The sequence below is a fragment of the Myxocyprinus asiaticus genome, chromosome 20 (genome assembly GCF_019703515.2).
Source record: "Myxocyprinus asiaticus isolate MX2 ecotype Aquarium Trade chromosome 20, UBuf_Myxa_2, whole genome shotgun sequence".
Classification (NCBI taxonomy): domain Eukaryota; kingdom Metazoa; phylum Chordata; class Actinopteri; order Cypriniformes; family Catostomidae; genus Myxocyprinus; species Myxocyprinus asiaticus.
Genome location: NC_059363.1, coordinates 29929502 through 29955610, shown reverse-complemented (window position 1 = coordinate 29955610; position 26109 = coordinate 29929502). Strand labels below are relative to the sequence as shown.

General features: G+C 39.1%; 1 protein-coding gene across 9 annotated transcripts in view; it reads left to right on the top strand.

Annotated features, from left to right (window-relative positions):
* LOC127411321 (dystrobrevin beta-like) overlaps positions 1–26109 on the top strand; it is a 59507-nt gene that overhangs the window by 2745 nt on the left and 30653 nt on the right. For 7 of the 9 annotated variants that reach the window (XR_007892250.1, XM_051646824.1, XM_051646823.1 and 4 more), the window contains 8 exons: positions 2780–2847; positions 5203–5283; positions 6738–6951; positions 9414–9499; positions 11095–11249; positions 11371–11476; positions 13236–13402; positions 15094–15218. Coding sequence is in view for 8 of the 9 variants with exons in the window: in XM_051646824.1 (XP_051502784.1) it covers positions 2781–2847; positions 5203–5283; positions 6738–6951; positions 9414–9499; positions 11095–11249; positions 11371–11476; positions 13236–13402; positions 15094–15218 (1001 nt within the window). In the remaining variant the exon portion in view is untranslated. Of the gene's footprint in view, positions 1–2779; positions 2848–5202; positions 5284–6737; positions 6952–9413; positions 9500–11094; positions 11250–11370; positions 11477–13235; positions 13403–15093; positions 15219–17358; positions 17693–26109 lie in introns of those variants that run through there. The other 2 variants (XM_051646825.1, XM_051646821.1) reach the window with 2 other exon arrangements.

Below are 26109 nucleotides of genomic sequence, written 5' to 3'. Positions count from 1 at the left end.
CAGTGATTATGGGCTGTCATGCTTCAAAAAGGACCAGAAAGCACCATAAAGTATCATAAATGATCATATAACACATAAGCTTTATTCCAAGTCTTCTGAAGCCACACAATTGCTTTGTGTGAGGAATAGACCGAAAAGTAAGTCCCTTTTCACTGAAAATCTTGCTTTTTGTGCTTCAGTATTTTCAAACTTTGCGCATCACAATTGGTTACAAGACACGCAAGAACCAGTGGTGTTCGACTGACTTCATACCTGGTGCAAAGCATCTTGATGCACCAAGTTTTAAAATGCAGTACAGCATATGGTATTGGCCAAGATTCAGTGAATAACAACTTAAACCATGTCCTAACCATAAGCTACGTAATAGACTCCATTAAATAGAGCGTGATGTGATTAAAGGTACACTATATTGCCAAAAGTATTCGCTCATCTGCCTTTAGACGCATATGAACTTAAGTGACATCCCATTCTTAATCCATAGGGTTTAATATGACGTCGGCCCACCCTTTGCAGCTATAACAGCTTCAACTCTTCTGGGAAGGCTTTCCACAAGGTTTAGGAGTGTGTTTATGGGAATTTCTGACCATTCTTCCAGAAGCGCATTTGTGAGGTCAGACACTGATGTTGGATGAGAAGGCCTGGCTCGCAGTCTTCACTCTAATTCATCCCAAAGGTGCTCTATCGGGTTGAGGTCAGGACTCTGTGCAGGCCAGTCAAGTTCTTCCACACCAAACTCACTCATCCATGTCTTTATGGACCTTGCTTTGTGCACTGGTGCGCAGTCATGTTGGAACAGGAAGGGGCCATCCCCAAACTGTTCCCACAAAGTTGGGAGCATGGAATTGTCCAAAATCTCTTGGTATGCTGAAGCATACAGAGTTCCTTTCACTGGAACTAAGGGGCCAAGCCCAGCTCCTGAAAAACAACCCCACACCATAATCCCCCCTCCACCAAACTTCACAGTTGGCACAATGCAGTCAGACAAGTACCGTTCTCCTGGCAACCGCCAAACCCAGACTCATCCATCAGATTGCCAGACGGAGAAGCGTGATTCGTCACTCCAGAGAACGCGTCTCCACTGCTCTAGAGTCCAGTGGCGGCGTGCTTTACACCACTGCATCCGACGCTTTGCATTGCACTTGGTGATGTATGGCTTGGATGCAGCTGCTCGGCCATGGAAACCCATTCCATGAAGCTCTCTACGCACTGTTCTTGAGCTAATCTGAAGGCCACATGAACTTTGGAGGTCTGTAGCGATTGACTCTGCAGAAAGTTGGCGACCTCTGCGCACTATGCGCCTCAGCATCCGCTGACCCCGCTCTGTCATTTTACGTGGCCTATCACTTCGTGGCTGAGTTGCTGTCAATCCTATCGCTTCCACTTTATTATAATACCACTGACAGTTGACTGTGGAATATTTAGTAGCGAGGAAATTTCACGACTGGACTTGTTGCACAGGTGGCATCCTATCACAGTACCACGCTGGAATTCACTGAGCTCCTGAGAGCGGCCCATTCTTTCATAAATGTTTGTAGAAGCAGTCTGCATGCCTAGGTGCTTCATTTTATACACCTGTTGCCATGGAAGTGATTGGAACACCTGAATTCAATTATTTGGATGGGTGATCGAATACTTTTGGCAATATAGTGTATCTCTTCCATGTTAATCAGAGTTTTTGTCCTAACCAGCCACGACCACGATGAGAGACATGACATTCTGTTGACTGCTTGGTTTCTGTTTTTGCGTAGTCGTGCCAGTGCAAAATTCTGTTCCTCATAACTAATATATTCTGATTGTGCTAAAATGTATTAGAGGTCGACCGAAAGTGGATTTTGCCGATACGATAACTAAGGTGGTGGAAAAGGCCAATAACTGATTAATACGCCAATAGTTTTTAAAATTGATTTATAGAATAAAATTCTTAGTCTTTCCTTACTATGATGTGAACAGACTACAGTAGAGACTACAAAAGTACATTTTTTTCATGCCCTCACTTTAATTTAGAAAACTTGATTTATCTAACCAAAATAACCAAGTATGCATTGAAGTGAGAATAAAAATATGGATGAATATTTTCAATGACGAAAGACTGTAGAACTGTAGAATCATGTAGTATAGAGGAACATGGAGGAATTTAAAAAAACTATCCGCTATGATTTTTGCCGATAACCGATAGTCATCGGTACAATCTGCACCATTTAATCTGTAAAACCGTTATATCGGTCTACCTCTAATTTGTATCACTGCGCAGCGCCCATAGCTGATTGATATTTTTGTTGCATAGCAACGTTCTATTTTCTGTTTACTGTCAGGAACTATATCTTCTAATGGAAAAATGGCATTTAATGATTTAACTTAAAAATATTACATTTTAATTCAAATTCATGGCCTTAATATTTTTATTATGTGGTAACTTTTTTCTAAAAGCAATAAGGCACTTTTCTGCCATATGATTTATTTAAGCAATAAGGTACGAGAGACTGTTCCATACTGTGAATATATTGTTTGCTCCAGGTCGTGCCTATATTTATATATAATATAGCACGGCCTCTCGAACCTTATTGCTTAAGGAAATCATGAAATTAAACATTAACCAAATAACGACAGAATACTTATATTTGAAACCCTTTGAGTAGCTGCATTGCAACTTATTTTATTTTAAAATATTTTAACATATTTGCTGACATACATACATGTTAGTGTAAGTTGCAGCCTCATAATGAAGCTTTACAGGCCTTGTTTAAGCTGTGGTATTAAATTGACCTTTTGTGTTGTGTAGAATGATTGAGGAGGGAAGTAAAAGCAGCAAGTCTATGGTGGAGAAGAGACAGCTCTTCATGGAGATGAGTGAGTTGCTTTTAGAGTTATCAACAAGCTTAAACATTTCCTGCACAGTACATTGCACACACACACACACACACACACACACATAAACAGAGGCCTTGTCAAATCCTATTCACCCTACCCACTGCCACAGGGCAATGCACTGGCAGAGGCAAGTGTCGATGGAAAACAAAACTGATTCTGAGCAAATGCCAGAATCAGGTTGATGGTCCATGTAAAACAAATATGAATCCTTCAAGGAATGATGAACATTATATATTGTTGCTGCCTTAGAGGTTCATAAAGTGTGTGAAAGTATGTTTGTCCATGTTGTAGTCCAGGGGTTGGCAACCTATGGCACACGTGCCAGCATTGACATGTGGAGGGGTAATCACTGGCACGCCAGTAACGGCAAGAGAGGAGTACACTATTTTATTTATATAAATTCTGCATCTGCATTCTAATCTACATCTTGATGTAATCCTTCCTCATGATCACACAGCATGTTTTCATGAGCTGAATGGGAGGCTAAACAAAAAGTTAAAATGTGATGAGACTGCAGTATATCCAACAGATTTGTGCAGCGCGTGCAAGCCATACGCGCATCACAAGCCGGCAGCGCTTCACTTTTGGTTTATAGCGTGAGTAAATGCGCCCGCTTCGCTTCGGTCAGGCTGCACGGATGACAGCCTACATCCCGTGTGTCATTTGTTTCTTTTTGCTTTTAGAACAACATGGGATGTAATGAAAACACCACTATTAATCCTTGAGATTTAGAAAATCTCAGGACAGGTTTTCTTTCATTAAAGCACTTAAGATGTTCTGTGAGAATTCACATGCAGGATCATGATTATATCATACAGTAGCAGTTTTAACCACCACGCAAACCACGCAATTGCGTGGGGCCCCGGACATTAGGAGGAAAGCTCAGCAAAAACAGCTTGAGGGGTGACATGTTGTTTTGGGTACACGTACGGCATGAATACCCTGTTGTCAGCTCTCACAAAGCTGTTCATGTTAGAGGTCCGCCAGGATTTTAAGTAGGATTTTGTGTTCGGGTTTGTAATTTATGAAAAAATATACGGTCCTTCCGAACATGTTTCACCCACGCGCTCTCACTCACATACGCGCAAACAGGTGTGTTAGGGGCCGTTCACACCGAACGCGTTTTTGCATGGATCTGCTCTGTTTTTCCAATGTTTTCCTTTGTAACACGCACTGGACGAACGTCCATACCTGCTGCACCACGTCTCTCTATTTCTTCAGTGTCTCACGCAGGACTTGCATATTTTTAGACACTGTGTCAAGTTCAAAATAACTTCAGGTCACAAAAACGCAGGGCAGGTGTTAACAAGTTCAGGTTGCAAAGAGGTGACTGTAACAATGCTTAGCATTATTCCAGGTTGTTCTGCACCGAGCAAATTTCAGCGCTTGATAAACGGCAATGTTTTTTCCCCCTTCTGCTCTAGTGTGCTGAAGGGCCGCCGTGCCTTGTATGTTTACTGTTACAATACTGCTACGAATGTTGCCTACGATGCTTACATAAAATACTGCCTTTTGCAACATGTTGAACAATACACTGCAGCCTCCAGTTGAAAAAGTAAATAAGACAGAAATATATTACTATTGTGTACAACAAATCCTCAAAGTTATAAAAATAATACTGTATCATATTATACTGACAAACTGGACAACAAGAAATAATTGTTGGGTTATAATAATAAATGACAACTGAATTCCAAAATGATAGTGAGTGAAGTAGGTTTTGCACACCCTGTTCATTAAAAAAATAAAAAGTGTTTTGTAAAAATATATGTATTGCTGTTTTATCACTGTATTGTGGAAAAACTGGAAAACATGTATTAATTATCCTAAGCTAGATTTTTATTTCATTAAACATTTTGAATGTTGAATGTACTTGGGTACAATGGCTGATAGGATGAATTTAAAATTATAATTTAAAATAAATTTTATGTAATTTTTTTTTTAAGTGAAAATTTTAGAAATTGGGGCCCCGGGCTGGTCGGTTGCTTGGGGCCTCACAAATTATAAATACCCCCTGATATCATAATCATCTGGTTTTGCACAACATTTTCACTCAAACTGTTGTGCTGATAATATCATTTGTAATGAAAAATAAACTATTAAATTACAAAAATGCAAAATAGAAATATTTTCACAAGTGGACTCATACTTCGGAAAATTGCATACATTTGCATGTTTTTTGCCGTCGGCAAAACCATTGACCAGGAAAATAAAAAATGGCACTCCATGTCAAAAAGATTGCCGACCCCTGTCGTAGTCCATTGATTACATCCCTTTAAGAGCCTTGGCAACTTAAAAGTGACAAAAATAACTGATGCATGTTATTTTCACCAGGGGCACAAAACTTTGATGTGATTCGTCTTTCAACATATAGGACGGCATGCAAGCTACGATTTGTTCAAAAAAGGTGCAACCGTAAGTACTGTTTTCTTTTCTTTTTTAAGTATTTTAAATGGCCTTAGATATTAAAGTTCCTCAAATGCCACTGTATGTGAATTCGGACGTCTGTTGATAGGGGATTGTGATTGGATTGTTTAATCCAATCATGTACTTCAAATAACATGGTGTGATTTTATTGGTTTTACAAGCCGTATACTTGGCTACCTTTGAATAGAATACTCACGTGACTGAGAAAGCCGCAAAGGCGATAGAGAAATTTTAGGAGAGGGGAAATAAGGGACAAAACACGATTTTTTCAGAATATGTCGGGACACTGGAAAAAGTGCTTTCTGGGGGGGTGCGTTGCCCTTTTGGCTGCGCCTGCCGGCAGGCTTTTCCCCGCCTCTCTCAAGACCTGGGAGGGAGACAAGGGGAGGGAAAAGGGGAGAGGGAAAGAGCGAGGCGGAGCGGCAGTGAGAGAAAGAGAGGAGAGAGAGAAAAAAATTGCTTGCCAGTTCCCAGACACGCCATCGCCTGGTCCTCGACCACTCCTCCACCTTCTGGCAGATGACAGCCGCTCCTCCCTGGGTGGACAGCAGCGAGTCCTCCGACCCCTGGCGGATGGAATGCCCCTCTGTGTAATGGCGGCCGGTAGCAAGCCCCTCTGCCCCTGGCAGCGGCTCCACCGCTCCAGGCGGCCGGCAGCAACTCCTCCATCCCCTGGCCGATGGCCGCGGCTGCTCCTTTGGGCGGACGGCAGTGGCGAGGACTCCACGAAAGCACACCTCTCCTCTTTCCTGGGTTCCAATGTAACAGGGGTTCACATGGGAAAGGAGGCGGCGGGAACCGGCTGAACAGTCGGTTAAACAAAAATACTCAAACACACACACGGCAGCTGTGTGTGGCTCTCTCTCTCTCTCAAACTGCTACATCCGGCTGCCTTTATCCCTTTCCTTGGCTGATTAGCCCTATTGGGCTCCTCCTCGTAACAACGGGACTGTCCCGGGAAAAATGGGACGTCTAGCCACCCTACATTAGCCAGCTGTGCATGCAACTATAGAATGCAACAGTCTGGTTCCGGAAGTAAAAATCCCATTTATTTATTTCCATGGGGGAATTGATTATTCACTGATAACTGATAAACCTTTAAAGACAGACCTACTCTGAGCTCCAAAGTTGTTAACTGATGGTCTATACCTCAGCTGAAGCTATCTGTCCGTTTCATCTGTTGTTGAATCACTTAGTTATTCGATTTCTAATTATAATATATACAAAAATGCATTTTTCCTTAACACATTCCATGTTTCTAAGGCCACCAAGGGTCCTACATTTAGCAAAAATGTAAGTGCAAACTTATTTATGAATAATAACCTCTACGTGAACATTTCTGCACACAGGTTTTGCATGCTTTTGTATACGTTTTCATGCGTAGTGAATGAGACCCAATATCTTTTCCTGTAGTCACTTCTCTTAAACACTTTCTATTGTAGTTCACCTGGTGGACGTGTGGAACATGATTGAAGCATTCCGTGACAATGGGCTGAGCACGTTAGACCACAATGCAGAGATAAATGTGTCACGCCTGGAGACCATTTTGTCCTCCATCTTCTACCAACTCAACAAGCGGCTGCCCACCACTCACCAGATAAATGTGGAGCAGTCCATCGGCCTGCTGCTAAACTTCATCGTGGCCACTTATGACAGGTGTGTTGTTAGCGAGGGAGATTTGTTTTTCTCTCAGGGGGTCCCTTGTGGCCGGATGTCCCTACAAACCTGATGGACTGTGAGTCATATGCCCCGTGAGTGAGTGTTTGGAAGACATACAGTTTCATACAGACATACATTTCACTGTTCACTTAGTAAGCTTTCTAAAGCAGAGTAAGAGTCACATTATGAGTACTGTAATGATAATTCTTTTAATGTATTTTCTCTTACCCAGCTGAAATGCAGAGACAGCTATAAGCAAGCCATTTGTAGGCTGATTTCCCCTAAAAGTGTGAACACTGCAGCTCTGTGGCACTTTTAAAAAACCTTGCTCTTTTAGTTTGAGCGCCCAATGTGTTTATCCGACCAGTAACAGATAGGGGGGTGTCTAAGAAACCTGTTTGGAAACAATCGCTAACAGTGCAATGTTTTGAAAACACCACTGAGCCACAGTGACAATGTCTGAAATCTAAAACAATTCAGTTTTTGCCAGCAGTTTACAGAGGTAGAAAGGCAACAAGGCATGTTATAATTCACACTGCATTCCAAATGGGACAAATCACCCCCCATAAGGGCACTTTGGGGGGTGAACAGTTACGATAGTCATGCTGTAAGAATTCAAACAGAATTTTCAATAGAAATTACTAAAAAGTGAGTTCCGAATTACCCTTATTTTTGAGCCCCACACCTGTTAGCCCTCTAAAACTCGCAGTAGTTGGTAAAGTCTTCGAAGGGAATAGGGCATAGGGATGATCAGTTCTGAATGGAATGTACCCACCATGTTTGTGTCACTTCCTATTTACAAAGATAAACCTCACTTGAATTTGAATATGAGGCAGCTAGCAAGTCAACCTACGAATGGTGTACTTCTAGTTGTCTCCGCTAGTGAAAGATGGATATATCAGCCGATTTTTGGCCATTTTGTGATTATAGTATCAGCTGATAACTGCACATGCTTCACCGATTAACAAAAGTGTAGCCCTTGAATCAATTCCAAAATCTGCTGACAACTTTGTCAGTAGAAAATGTATCTTTTCAAATATTTTTACTTTTGAGTAAATATGCAAAAGTTTTTAGTTTACTTCAAGGAATAGTTTCCCCAAAAATGAAAATTCTCTCATCATTAACTCACCCACATGCCATCCCAGATGTGTATGACTTTCTTTCATTTGCTGAGCTCAAATGAAGATTTTTAGAAGAATTTCTTAGCTCTGTAGGCCAATACAATGCAAGTTAATGGGTGCCAAAATTTTGAAGCACTAAAAATCACATAAGTCAGCATAAAAGTAATCCATTAGTCTCCAGTGGTTAAATAAATACCTTTAGAAGCAATATGTTAGGTGTGGGTGAGAAACAGATCACTTTCACATTCTTCATGTGTTTTTGGTGATTCACATTCTGCATGCATATCACCCCCTACTGTGTAGGGAGAATTTCTAGCAAAAAAAGACTTTGATCCGAATTGATCTGTTTCTCACCCACACCTATCATATCACTTCTGAAGATATGGATTAAACCACTGGAGCCGAATGGATTACTTTTATGATGCCTTTCTGTGCTTTTTGGAGAGTAAATTATTTGGCACCCATTCATTTGGATTGTACTGACCTACAGAGCTGAAATATTCTTCTAAAAATCACCATTTGTGTTCTGCACAAGAAAGAAAGTCATACACATCTTGGATGACATGAGGGTGAGTAACTGATGAGAGAAATTTCATATTTGGATGAACTATCCCTTTAAAGTGTAAATGTCTCAGTTGCTATAATCCAATTGCATCTATCAGCAATCGGCCACACAGATCTCTACTTATCTGTATCAGCATGGAAAAACCCATTTCGGTCAACCACTAGTCTCTGCGCATTAAACCAGGATAGAAGAAAATATTTTAACAAAGACAAAATTACATCCTCCAACCTTAAAGAAACATCCTGCACTCAAAAAAGAAATTAGCCAATTTTTTATAATTACACATTTCAATTTTGTAAATCGTGTAGTGTTTAACAAAATAAAATTAATACAACTTAAAATATTTATATATTTTTATTTTATTTTATTAAAGGTTACTTTATTAAATTTGATGGATTTTGTTATAAAACTGAAATGCTTACTGTAAATCTTGAGTATGTCTTCCATTAATATTTTATAAGGTGGTGACTATGTACAAATGTTGTCCTACTGCAATTTCTGCAAACCAGAAATAAGTGCCAATAAGGAGTTTCACCATTGTAGGATTGTTTTAGTGAACTTATTTTTTCTCATCTAATCAGTATTCACTCAGACCCTTTCATCAAACTCATTATGTCCCCATAACACTCTGAACTGTTTCTTTGTCAAACACGTTCTGTTTGCATACATAATTCCAAAACTAAAGCTGTGCAAACTTTGAATGGAAGTTAAATGTCCTGAAGGCTTCTGGTTAAAATTAAATCATTTCAGATTATTTGTTGTTTGTGTTTCAGTGAAGGCCACGGGAAACTAACAGTGTTTGCTATGAAGGCCATGCTAGCTACCATGTGTGGTGGTAAAATACTGGACAAATTACGTTGTGAGTATTACACTTGTTGAATAACCAGTAAAAAGTGACTTTACAGGGAGAAATTGGACATTTTCTGGCAAACAGATACATCAAATGGACTCCATATACTACAGTTATAAATAAAGGATAATGTACAGTCAGCCGGTTGTTATCGCACAATAAACCCCATCAGGGTGATGAGGACCCTGAAGTGAATTTACCCCGCTTATTATACGGCTACTAACTAAATAAATAAATACATGGACATCAGATATTCATTTGCATTGAAATTATGTAATTAGAGAAGAAAGAAATCGCTGAACAGCTGAAATCAACCTCCGGTTTGTGTCAGAGTTTTGTTTGTTTACTTTGATGACCGTCTGACTGCTCATTATTCAGCCCATTACAAGACTGCTTGCCAAATAAATAAATAAATTCACATGAAACATTGATTTGAGTTGAAATTATTTTATTAGCTTACTTGTAGAGACCGCACAGTGAGTGGTCTGATACGTCTAAATCCCCGGATGTACGGTTGTTACAGAGCAATATCTGACCGCTGGATAGCGCCACTGACCAATCAGAATCGAGTATTCCAGAGAGCCGTGAAATAAATTGCAGTAACGTTGTGTTGTTCCAAACGAAAGTTAGCAATGTTATCCCTTAACGAAGGGTCACTCCACAAGGCAGCTAGGGAAGTGTGCAGACAATAGAGCTGTTCAGTCATGATATCAATTTGTAGGCGAACCCGGAAGACTAATTCGCCATGGGTTCCTTCAGGATTTTCCTGTGGGGTTTTATAATGGGAGTTTTGGATTTATGAATAAAATAAGGTCTTTGGTAAACATTACATAAAGATACTTGTACATTTTGTTCTACAACATAAATTACACACAGTCATACCTCAAACTTGAATTTTGAAGCTGACGTGTTTAAAAAAAAATGTTGCTTCAGTACAGCTTCAAAATTCACGTTTGAGGTATGACTGTGTGTAATTTATGTTGTACCCCCTTAGGGAATAAGGATGCTCACTTTTAAATGGAATTTTTACTGAGAGTTTGGTGTCCTCTTGTGTATATGAGACATACTGAACTCAAAATTGCAGTCTCAGATAAATAGAGTTGACATCTTTGCTAAATGCTGATTAAAGTTATTCAAATGTCTCTCAGCCCTTATTGGGAAAAGTAAAATAAGAGTATGTTTCATCCTCCTGCAAAACTTTCTTTGTGTTTGCAATTCCGTTCATCATGTGCACATTCTTTAATGCAATTACACCAACACCACAGTGCTGTTTCGACATATTATCTTAAAGGTGCAGCACTTATGGATTTTACCTTGATGAGTTTTTGGAATGGTAATAAGATGTATGTTCCAGTGATGTATACAAACAGTCAATTAAAATGTTTAGCATCTCTGTAATTTCTTGCATTTCTCCAGAACACTGGGCATCAAAGCCACATTATAAGCTGCTTTTTATGTTAATGGCATAATACATTCTTATGCGTTATATATGATATGTAAATTATGAATTTTGTACGGATATTTTTGTTAAATTATATGTATATTCACAGCTTTCTGCGATGGCATAAGGATTAAGTTTATAAAATGCTTTCTTTCTCTTCTAGATATATTTTCCCAGATATCAGACTCCAATGGGGTGATGGTCTTTGCCAAGTTTGACCAGTTCTTGAGGGAGGTGCTGAAGCTCCCCACTGCAGTGTTTGAGGGCCCTTCGTTTGGCTACACCGAGCACTCTGTGAGAACATGCTTCCCTCAGCAGGTGAGTACACTAATCTCCTTCAGAGAGCAGCAAGAGTCCCTTTAACACGATTGGGATCTCATTCAACCTGTCTCGAGTTTTAGAGGCTTTCACTGACAGTGTCTTATCTGTTCTTTGTCAGAAGAAGATCTTGCTGAATACATTTTTGGACGTGTTGATGGCAGATCCGCCCCCGCAGTACCTCGTATGGCTACCTCTCATGCACCGACTTGCTAATGTAGAGAATGGTACGTGTTATTTTGGCAATGTATTTTTAAAATAAAAAATTTGTATTTATAGTTTAATGTTTTAAAATAGAACTTATGACAAAAAATAAGTTAATGTGGATCTTTATGTACACATTGTCTTATGCACAACCAGTCAGTACTGATATTGATTGAAAGTTTCACAAACATTAAAGCTGATGTAATTTTTTTCCATTGTTAATATTTATTCTGCTATCCCAGCTTAATATACAGAGACAACTACAGTATAATAAAGCCATTCATAGTTTGATTCCCCTGGAAAGTGTAAACAAAGTGGTTCTTTGGTGCTATCAAAACATTGCTCTGTTTGAGCATCACGACCTGCCCGATACTGCAAAGCCATGAGTGTGGGGCAGGACTATCTTTTTTTTTTTCTTTTTTTTTTTTCTTCTTTTTTTTTTAACTAATGGTAGATATGAGAGACATTATTTTTGCAAGTCTGTCTGGTGACGCTAGTGGCGCAGAAATTACATGCTTCAGCTTTAACGGTGCACTCAGTAATTTTTTACTCATTAAAAAAATTTCACTCTTTAAGAAATTAATTACAATTTTAAAACAGATGTATAAAATCATGAGCACTCACATGAGATGAAGACTCAGTCATATCAGTAAAGCTGTTTTATTTTACATGGAGAGGGTCCCCTCATGGGGGCGGCCTTGTTAGAATCACATGACTAGCTGAATACTTTTCACTTAATCTCAGGAACCACCCTGTTATTGGACACTTTCGCTCATGGATTAAATGAGTCATGGCTGACTGTGAATAGTGAATTTCTACAATGGCATTGTTAACTGAAAACTATTGTGTTTGAATAATGCTGCATCCACACCACTAGGTGTCAGTGTAAGTCCAAGACAACATGCATAAAAATGACTGAGTGTACCTTTAAGTGCACAAAACATGAAGCTCTGTTTCGAGTCAGACATAACTGTGAGATATGACTTGCTGTTTAGTAAGTGATCGTCAGACTCGCTCAAACCAATAACTTGTAAGCTTATGAGTCTTTTTGAGTGACTCGTTAAAAAAATTTGGCTCACGACTCATGTCACGAGAGTCATTAGTTCATGAATCAGACTGCTCTAGTCAAGCTTTATAAACCAAAACATACTCTACACGGGTTCTTGAGCGTAGATGCTTCTAGTTACGCAAGCTCGATTGCAAATACACATTGTACTCTCAGTTTTGCCACAAGGGGTGCTATATTTGTGTGAACTGTCTGCTTCTACAGTGAGTTTTCTCTTTCACGTCAACTACTGTAACAGTGTGAATAGAATATTGCTGAGCAAGTATGTTAAAGGCAAAATATTTACAGCAACTAACCTGAATAATTACACATCTTGTTTAATTGCATAAATATTTGCAGATAACTGTATTTCCACTGTGAGAACTGAGGTTTGCTTCCACCACATTAATGCAAGAATGCATGTCAAATGTGTTCTACTGGACTGCGGGTTGGCAATGTGTTGGCCAAGCACTCGCACGTGGGTTCGCATACTTGCGTAAAGTATGTTTCGGGCCTATGTTAGTTTTTGAGTGCAGCAAACAAAAACAACACAATAGAACAAAAATGTGACTTTTTATCTCATAACATTCAATTCACAATTTTCACAACTGGGCTTAAATATAATTAATTATATTTATTTATATACTTTATTATAGAGTGCTGCCATTGAATAGCTGATCAGGAAACACTGTTTAGTTTTATTACTGTTATTGGTGAAACCCTTGTTTATTCCACAGTCTTCCATCCAGTTGAATGTTCGTACTGCCGGAGTGAGAGCATGATGGGTTTCCGGTACCGCTGCCAACAGTGCCATGGCTACCAGCTTTGTCAAAGCTGTTTCTGGCGTGGTCATGCCAGCGGTCCCCATAGCAACCAGCACCAGATGAAGGAACATTCCTCATGGGTAACTCTCTTTAAGATATCAAGCTATTATGAAGTACACTTATGTTTGGAATAGCATATTAACACAATACTGTTACTACTTCTGTAGTATAAATAATGTATAGTATGCATAGTATTAACATTTGCAGTATGTAATACCCAGATGACCTGCTAAATTTGCCAACTGGGAAACTCTATCCAATAATATCTCCTCGTGATTTTCAACTTCTTTCTTTTGACTTATAAATTGTAATTATTTCATTAAATATGTTGCTTGCAAAAATACAAGGATACTTTTGAATGGCCATTTGACTGCAGTATGGTGTAGTTACAGCATCAACCAGCAGGGGCTAACTGGTCCATCTTGAAAATATGCACACAATGAGTTCATATGACAAACCCAATAATATTATGTGACGACAATGTAGCAGATTACTGTTTGAAACATTTATGCCATAATGCGTTGTGTTTCACACACTAATAAACAATAGTAAGCAATATTCAGTGTATAATGCACAGTATGCATTAAAGGGATATTTCACCAAAAATGACAATTCTGTCATTATTTACTCACTCGCATTTTGTTTCAAAGCCTTTCTTTCTTCTATGGCGCACAAAGGAAGATGTTAGACTGTATGACAACCTCAGTTACCGTTCACTTTCATTGTGTGGACAAAAGATGCAATGAAAGTTAATGGTGACTGATGCTAACATTCTACCAAGATCTGCTTTGGTGATTCACAGATGAAAGAAAGTGATATGGGTTTGGAATTACATGAGGGTGAGTAAATGATGACAGAATGGTCATTTTTAGGTAAACTGTCCATTTTAGTACCTTCCAAAATACTCGTAAGCTAGTATTCTATTCCGAAGATAACCTTGGTTTTACATGCACAGATACTGTAAACAGAGTGCAAATTACACCTTGACACTCGGGGGGGGGGGTCTCCCTTTTTTCCGTCAACCGGTGGGGGGTGGGGGGGGGTTGGGGTTTGCAAGGACTGGAAGCGTGTGCCGAGGCGGAGTTACAGCAAACTGGACCGGATCTGCACAGATCTGCATCGGCTAAGACTCCAAGCAGGTTATTCACAAAGTAGCTTTCCGGGAGGTCTGAGACCCCCAAGACCCCCCGTAATTCGCACCGTGACTGTAAGGTCATATATTTTAAATAGCCTATGATACTATGTACTATGCAATAATAAAGAATGTATATGTTTAACTTGTTCTGTTCTGTCATGAAGGAGGGATACATGAGCAATAACATATTTCTTGTTTCCTGCTAAAAGTTATTTTCCTCTAATTCAGGATTTCAAGGGGTTCATGTTTTTCAGCTAGTGAGTTATATTGATTACATTTTTTATGTTCAAGTATCCTCCCTCAGTTCAGTCACACTGCTGGAAATTACAGCTTGGGAAACGATTCGCACTGCTTCCCAAATCCAATCACAAGAGATTTTTTTTTCTCACTCTTACAACCTCGATAAAGATTTTTTTTTTTCTAACCCAGAGCAAGAATTATGCTGATTCAAATAGCATTTTTCATTAACTCTAAATTAAATTATATATAATAAAATTGTCTAGCTGCACTTGGGGAGTAAAATGAATACATTGCCCTTTTATGCCACAATACTATACATTTTTTTTATTGGTTTTGATTTTTGGTGAAGAATGGGAGGTAATTCAGTGTTTTTAGCATTTTTTGCTCCTTTTGCAGAAGTCTCCAGCAAAGAAGCTCAGCCATGCCATCAGTAAGTCTCTGGGCTGTATGCCGATAGGAGAGCCCCCTCACCCTGTTTTCCCAGAGGCAGCTGAAAGACCTCAGGACCTCGCACACACTACGTAAGTTCTCTGGAGCGCTGATCCAATTAAAACTTTCACTGTCCTCCCAGCTGTGTAGTAGTACTTGCACATTTCATTCCATTCATTTCACTGTGTTTCTGGATATTTTTAAAGAAACAACTCAATAAAAGCAGCTGTAAAACTCAAAGTTCAGATGGGATGCTGTATTTTAAGGGTACAGGATTTTTTTCCCTACATGGCGCTAGCCACCAGTGTTGTGGGTTTGATTCCCAGGGAACACAAAAACTAGATGCATACCTTCGATAAAAGTGTTTGCTAAATGCATAAAAGTACTGTTAACTATAGGCATGTGCAAGTAAAGCTTTCCAGATTCAACTGAGGGAATCCGTTTGACGTGAAGAAAGGTGGAAGCAACTATTGAAATATTGCAATGCAAAGATTTATTGTTTTTTATTATTGTTGTTGGGAGAAAAAGTATGTGGTTATAAGTAGTGTTTACCAAGGCAAGCATCACTATTACCAGTACATTGCTCAGGGTTAGGCCAAGAGCATACTACAAGACTGAAGTGAGCTTTGCATGGCAGGCACCATTCACATTTTCTTTAGAAAATGTCAAAACCTAGTTTCATTTATTTATTATTTATATTCTGTTGTATTTGAATGCTCACCTACACCTCCGACTGAATGACAGAGTTTAATCAGGACCAGGCTGGACTATTTTAAGAAGATTTCTACTACATAATTACTCATTATACTATAAAGTATCAAATTGTAATCACAAGGGATCAAGATTTATATTACTGCTATTACGGTTTAGATGGGTTCTGATGCAATAGTGTATAAAATTTGAAATAATATACAAGTACTCGTAGTTGTAAGTTCTGTTATTTGTTATTGCATGGTTACCAAGTTTCTTAAATCACATAATTTCTTGTGCAATACATTCACCTTCCTATATTATCATCTTCCTTAACTTTGCACAAATGGCAATAATTTTGTAGACCAGAATCATTAATTTCCAAACATGAAATCTTGGAAGTTTTAGCAGATTGTTAATATTAGGCAATGCACTGTATGAACATATTCAAATTCATATACTGTATAGTATTCAGGCCATAATAATTGTAACCATGTCCTTTAGTCTGTGACATGGTCTTATTTTTATAGCAAGATTGAGAGTGAATATTGATCTTTAAATCTGTCACTGGGGGAAAATGTAATTAGGAAATGCCAAGAATAAAGATATTCTGTGTAAAAAAATATATATGGGTGTAGTTTTCTGGGTTGCTGCAATATAAATATCAGGGAGCTGAATCAGTCTAGCCAGACCTTCACTCACAGGAACTGGCCCTGCACTGTAAGTACTTTCATTAACTGACACATGAATTTGAGGATTGATGAAGACCATAAAACAAATGTGCCCTGCCCTCCACTAGAGGGAAAGTATAGCAGATTTACAGTATTCATTTATTTTTCTGATAAAGTAAAAGCATTATTTGATTATGAGCCGTATGAAGTGTAACAAGCTTGGATAATGATCGCATGACATTATATAATTGTGCTTATAGTGTTTGAACTGTGAATGAGGCAATTGGACAGCGATAAAAGGAAGTGCTACTGTGTTAATTTAAAGGGATAGTTCACCCAAAAATGAAAATTCTCTCATCATTTACTCACCCTCATGCCATCCCAGATGTGTATGACTTTCTTTCTTCTGCTGAACACAAACAAATATTTTTAGAAGAATATCTCAGCTCTGTAGTTCATCACAATGCAATTGAATGGGTAACAAAAGCATAAAAAAGCACCAAAAGCACATAAAGCACGTTACATCCATGTCTTCTGAAGCGATTTGTTAAGTGTGGGTGAGAAATAGATACATATTTAATTCCTTTTTTACTATCAACCTCCACTTTCACTTTCACATTCTTCTTCTTTTTTTTTTTTTTTTGCCAGTTCACATTCTTCGTGCATTTCGCCCCCTACTAGGGAGGGAAGAGAATGTTTAGTAAAAAAGGTCTTATATATTGATCTGTTTCTCACCCACACCCATCTTATCGCTTCAGAAGTTACAGAAAGGATCTGAATACTTGGGTCAAAGCAATATTTCATTTTTTTTTGTTTTTTTTTTTAAATCCCTTTTTCTCCCAATTTGGAATGCCCAATTCCCACTACTTAGTAGGTCCTCGTGGTGGCACGGATACTCACCTCAATCCGGATGGCGGTGGACAAGTCTCAGTTGCCTCCGCTTCCGAGACCGTCAAGCCATGCATCTTATTATGTGGCTTGTTGTGCATGACACCATGGAGACTCCGCATGTGGAGGCTCATGCTACTCGCTGCGATCCACGCACAACTTACCACGCACCCTACTGAGAGCGAGAACCACTGATTGCGACCACGAGGAGGTTACTCCATGTGACTCTACCCTCCCTAGCAACCGGGCCTATTTGGTTGCTTAGGAGACCTGGCTGGAGTCACTCAGCACACCCAGCTCATGACTCCAGGAGTGGTAGTCAGCGTCTTTACTCGCTGAGCTACCCAGGCCCCCCTCAGTTTTTTGTTTTTAATAAAGTTTCTAAATTTCTAAAATCCTGTTTTCACTTTGCCATTATGAGGTATTGAGAGTAGATCTATAAGGGGAAAAATCTGAATCCTTCCTGAATGCACTGTAAATAGGGTCATATTTTATTCCACATTGATTTTAAGACAGCATTAGATGAAAATACATGAGAATAAATTAATTATTGTAATAATACATAAGCATTTAGATGATTTACAAATTATGAATATCAGTGTAGTTTCAAACCATTCTTTTGGAAGAGGTCATCCACACACTATTAAATTTAGAGAATGGAAGTGAATTGATCTTTAACAAAATTGCTGTATTTGTCTACTCAACAGCAGAGTTCAGACCTTTAAATGCTTAAAATCATTAGATTTTAAAAGTTCCACTCCTGGACAATGCTGAAATATCAGTATTACTCTTAATAATGCAGTGGTCACACCAGTCAAGTCAACATGCACAATGCTGTTTATATGACTCAAAAACATGATATAAAAACAAGATTTACCGCTACTAAGATCCAAGCCAGGCAGACAGTCTCCTATGGGGACGAAAATACTAGCCAAAGTGCACTCTCATGCTCCAGTGACATTTCTGAATTGGCAGAGAAAAGCTGCACTAAAACTGATGGAGTTTTAAATTTAATGGAAGCAGCTGATATTACCTGAGGAACATGCCCTCAAGGGTGCTGCTCTGTATCCTTATAGAGACACACAAGCTCTTAAAACCAAATGTTTGTCTCGCAGACATTCTCTTTGACCCTTTCTGTCTGTAGCAAGGTATGGTGGATGACAAGTGCCATTATTTTTGGCTGATAGTGAGTTTACGATAGTGAGTTTGCTGATAGAATGATTTACGAATTCTTTTTTGTGACACCTGAAATGCATCAAACCTAACCTGAAAGGATATCAGCAGGTAATAAAGTCAACATGTAATAACATTGACCTCATTTACTTCCTTAACACACACTAAATAAACTCTGCATGTAGAATAAAATAGATTTTTTTTGTGTGTGCTGATGTAGATGAGTCTTCAGTGAGTGTACATGATATTTTAAATTTATTTTTCAAAAGCACTATTCATTTCTTTAGGGTTAAAATGTATACATTGGAAAAAAATTCTACCTGGTCTGTCTCATAGAAACAGGTTACTATACCTACATTTTTGCAATATTATTGCTCGTTGTACGTATCGCGGCAGTTTGCTGGTGAAATTAACACTAGAGGCACTACAACAGCAGTTACTTTTATTTCCTTTTACACAAATCACAAGTAAAAGTTCAGATTATCAGTTCATTAACACTTACTTTTTGCCCTTGTCACACAGTACTGTCTTATGACATCAGACCACTTTTATTATAGAGCATACATTAAGGTGATATATTTTAACCTTTGCATTAAATAACCAACTACATTTGCAAGCTTGTTTGATTCTGAACAAATTGCACAGCAGCTCTACTGATAGAGCATTGCATTTGCCATGTTAAGGACTAGGGCACAAGTCCTGAAGACTATGCGAGTCGACCCATGAGCCGAAAATATCATAGAAGCACCACAAAATGACTTGGATGTTTCAGTAATTGCTTTTCATCTCACATTTGCTTTTTATGACACTATCGGTTAGGTTTATGTTTAAGAATTGATAGAGCATTAACCTTTAAAACCTTCAAATCTTGGAGAAAATGTAACTTGATTTTACCACAATCAGTAGAAATTTCACTTCAGAAATGCTGAAATACACGTAAGGAGCCACATAATATAATTTTGCAAAAATACCGCCACAGTCATGTAATTTTCTTGAAATCAGGCTCAAAAAACGTATTATAGCACCTTCAAAATACTGTTAAAGTGCCAATTGTAACGGAGTTCAGGATGGGAAAGGAGGAGACGGCAACCGGCAGAACAGTCAACATAACTTTAATGACCTAAATCAGCTTAAACAAACATAAACACACAGACACACACACACACACACACTGCAGCTGTGTGTCTCTCTCTCTCTCTAACTGGTGCCCCCGGCTCGTCTTTATACCCCTCCCGGCTGATTAGGACAGCTAAGCGCCGGGCGTGTGTCCTCACGGCCCGGCCGCGCCCTCCTCCTCGTCACACTCCAACACCGCCCGACTCAGCCCGACTCAGAGACTTGACGTACTCCCCTCCCCTCCATTCCTGGAGGCGAGGTGTTGCCGTTCCAGCCGTCCTTCTGCTGGCAGGTCTTCCCCATCTCTCTGGAGCCCTGGGAAAGACAAGGGGAGGGAGAGGGGAGAGGGAAAGATTGAGAGGGAGACACAGAGAGAGAGAGAGGAGAGAAAAACTAATTCGCCAGTCCCTGGACTTGCCGTCGCCTGGTCCTCAACCACTCTTCCGCCCTCTGGCGGATGACAGATGCTCCTCCCCTGGTGGACGGCAGCGAGTCATCCGGCCCCTGGTGGATGACAGCCGCTCCTCCCCTGGCGGACGGCATCAAGTCCTCTGACCCCTGGCGGACGGAAACGGCGGACAGCAGCAGTTCCTCTGACTCCCAGTGGCCGGCAGTGACTCCTCTGTCCCCTGGCGGACGGCCGCGGCTCCTCCGCTCCCCGGCGGACGGCAGCATGAGGAATTCACACGCCCTCCCTCCTCCTTCCCGGGTTTCAGCACCAGTGTAACGGGATTCAGGATGGGCAAGGAGGAGGCGGGAACCAGCAGAACAGTCAACATAACTTTAATGACCTAAATCTACTTAAACAAACATAAACACATAGAACACACACACACACAGCGGCCGCGTGTGTCCCTCTCTCTCTCTAACTGGTGCCTCCGGCTGGTCTTTATCCCGCTCCTGGCTGATTAGGACAATTCAGCACCGGGCATGCATCCTTACGGCCTGGCCACGCTCCCCTCCTCGTCACACCAATGTTTGCTTAGATCTGTTCTAAATAAATATGTGCATGTAAATCAATGATAATATAAGAAGTCTCATGAAAGAACCAGGAATCTTTAGTCTAATTGAAACCTAGAATAGATTCTGGCTTTACAATACAATTATCTCTGAACCCCAACTCTCATTCTGCTGCCAGCGTTTTCTTTTTTTAGTGCACAAATTCATATTGCAAAGCAATTAAACTGCTCTTGAAATATCCTTTTTACCACTCAAATAGCATCCGCTTCAAATGTCTTTTAAAAAGTCCTTGTGTGGAAGTCTTGTAGAATTTTCCTTTTAAATAATGCGTTCTATTTATGAACAGAGCCAGTGTAAGGTCTTTACTAATACTTTCTTTAATTAGCCATGTGAAAATTGGAGATATGAAAGACTCGAATTAGAATAAATGAATATCAGAACTTGTCTAGAATGTGAAGCACATTTTCACAGCCTTAAAGACCCCAAGAAATCAAAATGGAAGTTTTGTAGCTTTTATTTCCTGCCTATTAGCTTCCCTGCTAAAAAGACCAGCTTAACTAGCATGCGATTCCCATGCCGGTCTAGGCTAGTTATTCTGATTAGTGCTGGTTTGGTGCTGGTCTAGCTATAGCCATGCTTTTCACCAGCCAAACTTAGCTGGTGAAGCTGGTTGACTAGTATTGTCTTTTTATGAAGCTAGTTAATCTTGTTTAAAAGCCTGGTGGAGACACCAGCACAAAAGCAGCCCATGCTGGAGGATCTGCACCCAAAACACAACATAAACTGGTGACCAGCAATGCTGGTCTTTTCAGCAGTGTTTGAAGCTATGTATATACTAGTGCACTTTTAGAAGTTGACAAAATGAACTTTTAGCAGATATACTGTATGTGTAGCTGGTGGGTTGTACACAGGATACAAAAATATCTTTTGGGGTTTTATTCTAAAGGCTGTTCTTTAAAAAAAAAAAAACAGTGGTCGATGGGTTTGTGTGTGTATATATATATATATATATATATATATATATATATATATATATATATATATATATATATGTAAAAGAAGAATACAAATATACAGAAACTGAAATACAGTTCAGGCTAATGTCAAATGAAAATACAAACAGGGAATCAGCCTACCCATATGCCTAAACAGTACTTAATACATGCTTATATAATTCACAGCACCCTATGGACTTAAGTACTTGCTCAAACCACTCAAAGCATCTTATACATTTAACATGTGCTTAAACACTCAAACAGCATTTTATGTATTTCCAACTATGCTTTAAGGACATGCATAATAGTTCAAGCAATACAATTCTGATTACACATATTATCACATAGTACACTTATTCAATTAACTGGTAAACACTCTGGGCTATAAATAATTAAATCATTAAGAGAGATGATTAATACTAAATTTACATACCCAGTCCTTGTATGTAAACAAAACTTGGTCAAACTCCACACACGCAATCAATACACATCCTTCAAAAATGATCCATAATAAACCCCCACTTTTAACATACGACTCTCCTGAACACATTTTTAATGCGATTTATGAACATTTTGTGTAAAATTTGATATTTAAACAAAGAATTCCCAACCGATGAACAAAACCAGGAGCTCTCTTGCACAATGTATTTTCTCACGTTTCTAACACGAGAGAGTGCCGGAAAGCATGTGTCGCAAAGCTCCAGTGTCGCAAAACTCCGGTTCTTAAAGGGGCCATGTCCAATTTATGATTAGAGTTAAATTACATGAAATTTCTCCACTTGGCTACATATGCATGACACTTAAAATTTTTCTCCATCACAAAAATGGACCAATGAGATTTTTGTCCAATCAAATGCTCTCTCGCATGAGAAAGTCCTTCCCGAAAACACCATCCACAACCGATTAGCACACTGTAAAAAAATGAATTGTTGAGCAAACTTAAAAAAAACCAAGGCAACATGATGCAATAAGATTTTTGAGTGCTCTCAGCAACTGTCTTAACAATTGTCTTCAGTAACATTGCTTTGTTTAGTCAGTGTGAATTTGCTTGTTCACTAAATGCAAACATTCTTGTTGAGAGAACTGCTAATTTCTTGTTCTGCCAACTATCAGTTCACAATACGAGAACTTTCATTTTGTCACCATTTTAATAACTTTTTCATGAAGTTAACTCCGTAACAGACCTCAGTAACGGTGACAATCAACAAAACTCGTTAAATTAAAAGATGAGCTTTTAACATCACCACACAAGAACTGACTAACGGTGGCAACAAAATGAAGAATAGCAACATAAAGTCAGCAAACAGAAAAAATAAGCCTATAACACTAACTGCATAATTTATTCATGTTGCAATGAATTCTGCGAACTCGCAAATCAGCAACATTGTTCGTGTTAAATTGTTCATTCAGACAACTCTGTTAGGCTAGTTGGGACGACATTTAGGGGAATATTGTTAGTCTACCATGTGTTTTTATGTGGATATGTAGTAATTCATACATTTCATAGTACTGTATGTGTGACTCAAAACCCCCTATAAGCTGGATAAAATGCAATTTCATTTAAGTTTTGAATCATGGTTCATGGGTCTGATGTAACTAAAGCTTGGCTGTTTTAAAAAAAAAAGGTAAGAGCCTTTTCATATGCCCCACCCAGACTTCCTGTTTCAATAGGAAATAGGTCAACACAGAACAGAAAACTGTGCTCATCAAGCAAATTCATGGTTTCCTTAAACTACTCAGAAATAGCAGTGTGGCTTCTCCCCTTCTGCCACAAACACATTTGTCCTCCCAGCTTATCGAAATGGAGTTTGCGGTGCCTGCGGGCCAGTTGATATCTGCTCTTTAGTGCTAAATCAATCTCAACCCTCCAGCATTTGCTGTTTACTGTAACTCTGGAATGTAACAATCATACTTTTATTATGGTGTCTTCCATTCAGTGTCTCCCAGCTGCTCTCAGATATAGATTAAAGCATTTTTTATTGAGTATTGAAGGCAGTGTCTCTGTTGTGATAAATCTGATCAGTCAAGCATCACTATTACTATTACTCATACTTAGGTTTAGGGATTTGAACAAACCTTTAAAACCACAAGTATTAAATTTTGGCGCAGAACTTTTCCTGCACTGTTTGTGCTGTATACATATATATCTCTAATCGTGCAGCTTATTGAGAAGAGGTGTGTTATTACATTTCTAAGTGACTGGACAACATTTTCACCTGTTGGACGATAAATTGTGCAAAAAAAACAAAAAACAAAAAAAAAAAACCCCAGAGACTTACACTGAAGGGGAAACTAGATCCATATCTAGGGACCAGAATACAGTATCATAGAGACTTTGGGGTGAGCTCTTTTGAATTTGTCCAGTATGCAACCACTTAGCAAACACCCAGAACACCCTACAAATCACCTAACAATACCCTAGAAACCACACAGAACACCCTAGGAACCGCATAGCAACACCCTAGCAAGTACCCAAAACACTCTAGTATTGTGGTGAGGAGTTTTGCACGGACAAGCAACACTCACATTGTCTTCGCTTATCATATAATATACTGTATATAATGTCTTTCAAAAACATTGCTGTTTGTTAGAGTGGCCCGACCAGCCCAGCACAGGAACATTGGCTCAACCAATGGTGTGAGTTTGGGGTGGGACTTTCTGTTTGTTCGACCAATGGTTGATGGGGCGAGGGGGTGTGGTGTGTGTTGGGTGTTCAGGAAGTTCAACTGTTTGAAAACAATAATTTTTGCAGTTCCGTTTGATGAGGCAAGTGGCGCAGAAGTGACACTCCAGCTTTAATTTGATCATGTGTTTCTCTATTATTTCTCTATACATAGTTCTATTATCCTATCTTTGTTGTTATGAGATCTTTCTGATTGCTGTTTTGTTCAAGCCCTGAAGATAACAAATTAGGATTCCTATTATTAGAGATCTGCTACTGCTCTTTGCATTATGGCCATCTCCAGCACCTCGGGCAGTTGGCAGATCAGTGTAAACATGTCTGACTGCTTCTTACTGCCCCTCACTATCGGCCTGCATAGTTCCTGTTTTCTTTGACCTCAAGGTAACATCCATCAACATGATCCTCCACACCCCACTGCCACACACTGCAGGCAGCCTCTGCTCAACCCCATGCATCAAAAAAAATCTGCTCAACCCCATGCATCAAACAGAGAGAGGCTCTGTGGACAGCCAAAGTCTTGTCTTGTTTTAATTGATAGTTCACAGACAACTCATTTTTTTCACAACTTTTATTTCTGGCAAAATGTGTAGTGATGCTGTCATCATCTACTCACCTTCATGTAATTCCTTTACTTCAAGCTGTAATGCCTCTTGTTTACCAAATGATTATGTGTGCACCATTTCCATGTTATTTGGTTAATCATGGTTAGTATGAATTTGTTTAATGTAGCTGAATTAGGCAGTGACATTGTAATAAACACCCAAGGTCACATGACACTGATGTTTTCATGCTCAGAGCTGGACGTATAAACAGGAGAGTCATGCACTGATAACTTTCAACTGAAGCATGATATTAGATACTTCATATTTCTGCAGCACGAACTCTATAAAAGTACTTAACTTCATTGTAATTAACAGGGAAGAAGGGTGGTTGTGAACGGCCCTTGATGTAATTGATTTGACCTCATAAAAAAGATGTGAGCATAATTTTGTCTTCCCATCTGCTGAGGGCAGAATATCAGGATGAATCAGTCTATATTCACTGCACGTCTGACTTCTAAGACTTGTCAGTCTCTGGCTTTGAATCTATGAGGAGTTTGCTAATCAAAGTCTATAAGAGGGTTTCATCCCCAGTTTGATCTGCTTGACGATTTTTTAGTGGTTTTGAGATTAACTAGAATGTGACACCTTGGGTGCAAATGAAAGCTGAAGAAACCAGATATAGAGGCTGAGACTGATGGGGGTGATTGGGTATCACCTGTTAGGAATGTAGTTGCACTTTTTACTCGGTACAGGTGCAGTTATGATCAGAATGCTTTAAATTGTCACTCTTCATGCACAATAAATGTGTTTACATGCACAGCAATACATTGGTAACTATCAAAATCAGCTTATTACAAAACAGTGACAAGGTAAGAAAATGAAAACTTGAAATAACCAGGTTATTCTCTGCTTTTAATGTCAAAACATAAACAGCCATGCACACAACACCTGCACACATTGGATAAGCCAGTAAAAACATTGGTAAAGGTGTTTACATGCGACGCAAAATCGGTGTAATGGGCAAAAATCTACCTGTGTCGATCAGTTTTTGCATAAACAGTTTAAGACTGTACCCCCCAAAAACAATACTGTTTAAAGGGTTTACATGACCTTTCATGTTGTTGGCTTATTAAGTATAAATGGTGTAAGAACATGCATGTAAACACACTCGATGCCTAGAGAGATCCATCTAATACTTATAAAGCAATTAAAGTTCACCCAAACAACCCATAAATCTGATAAATCTGGGTTGCAATAATTGCATA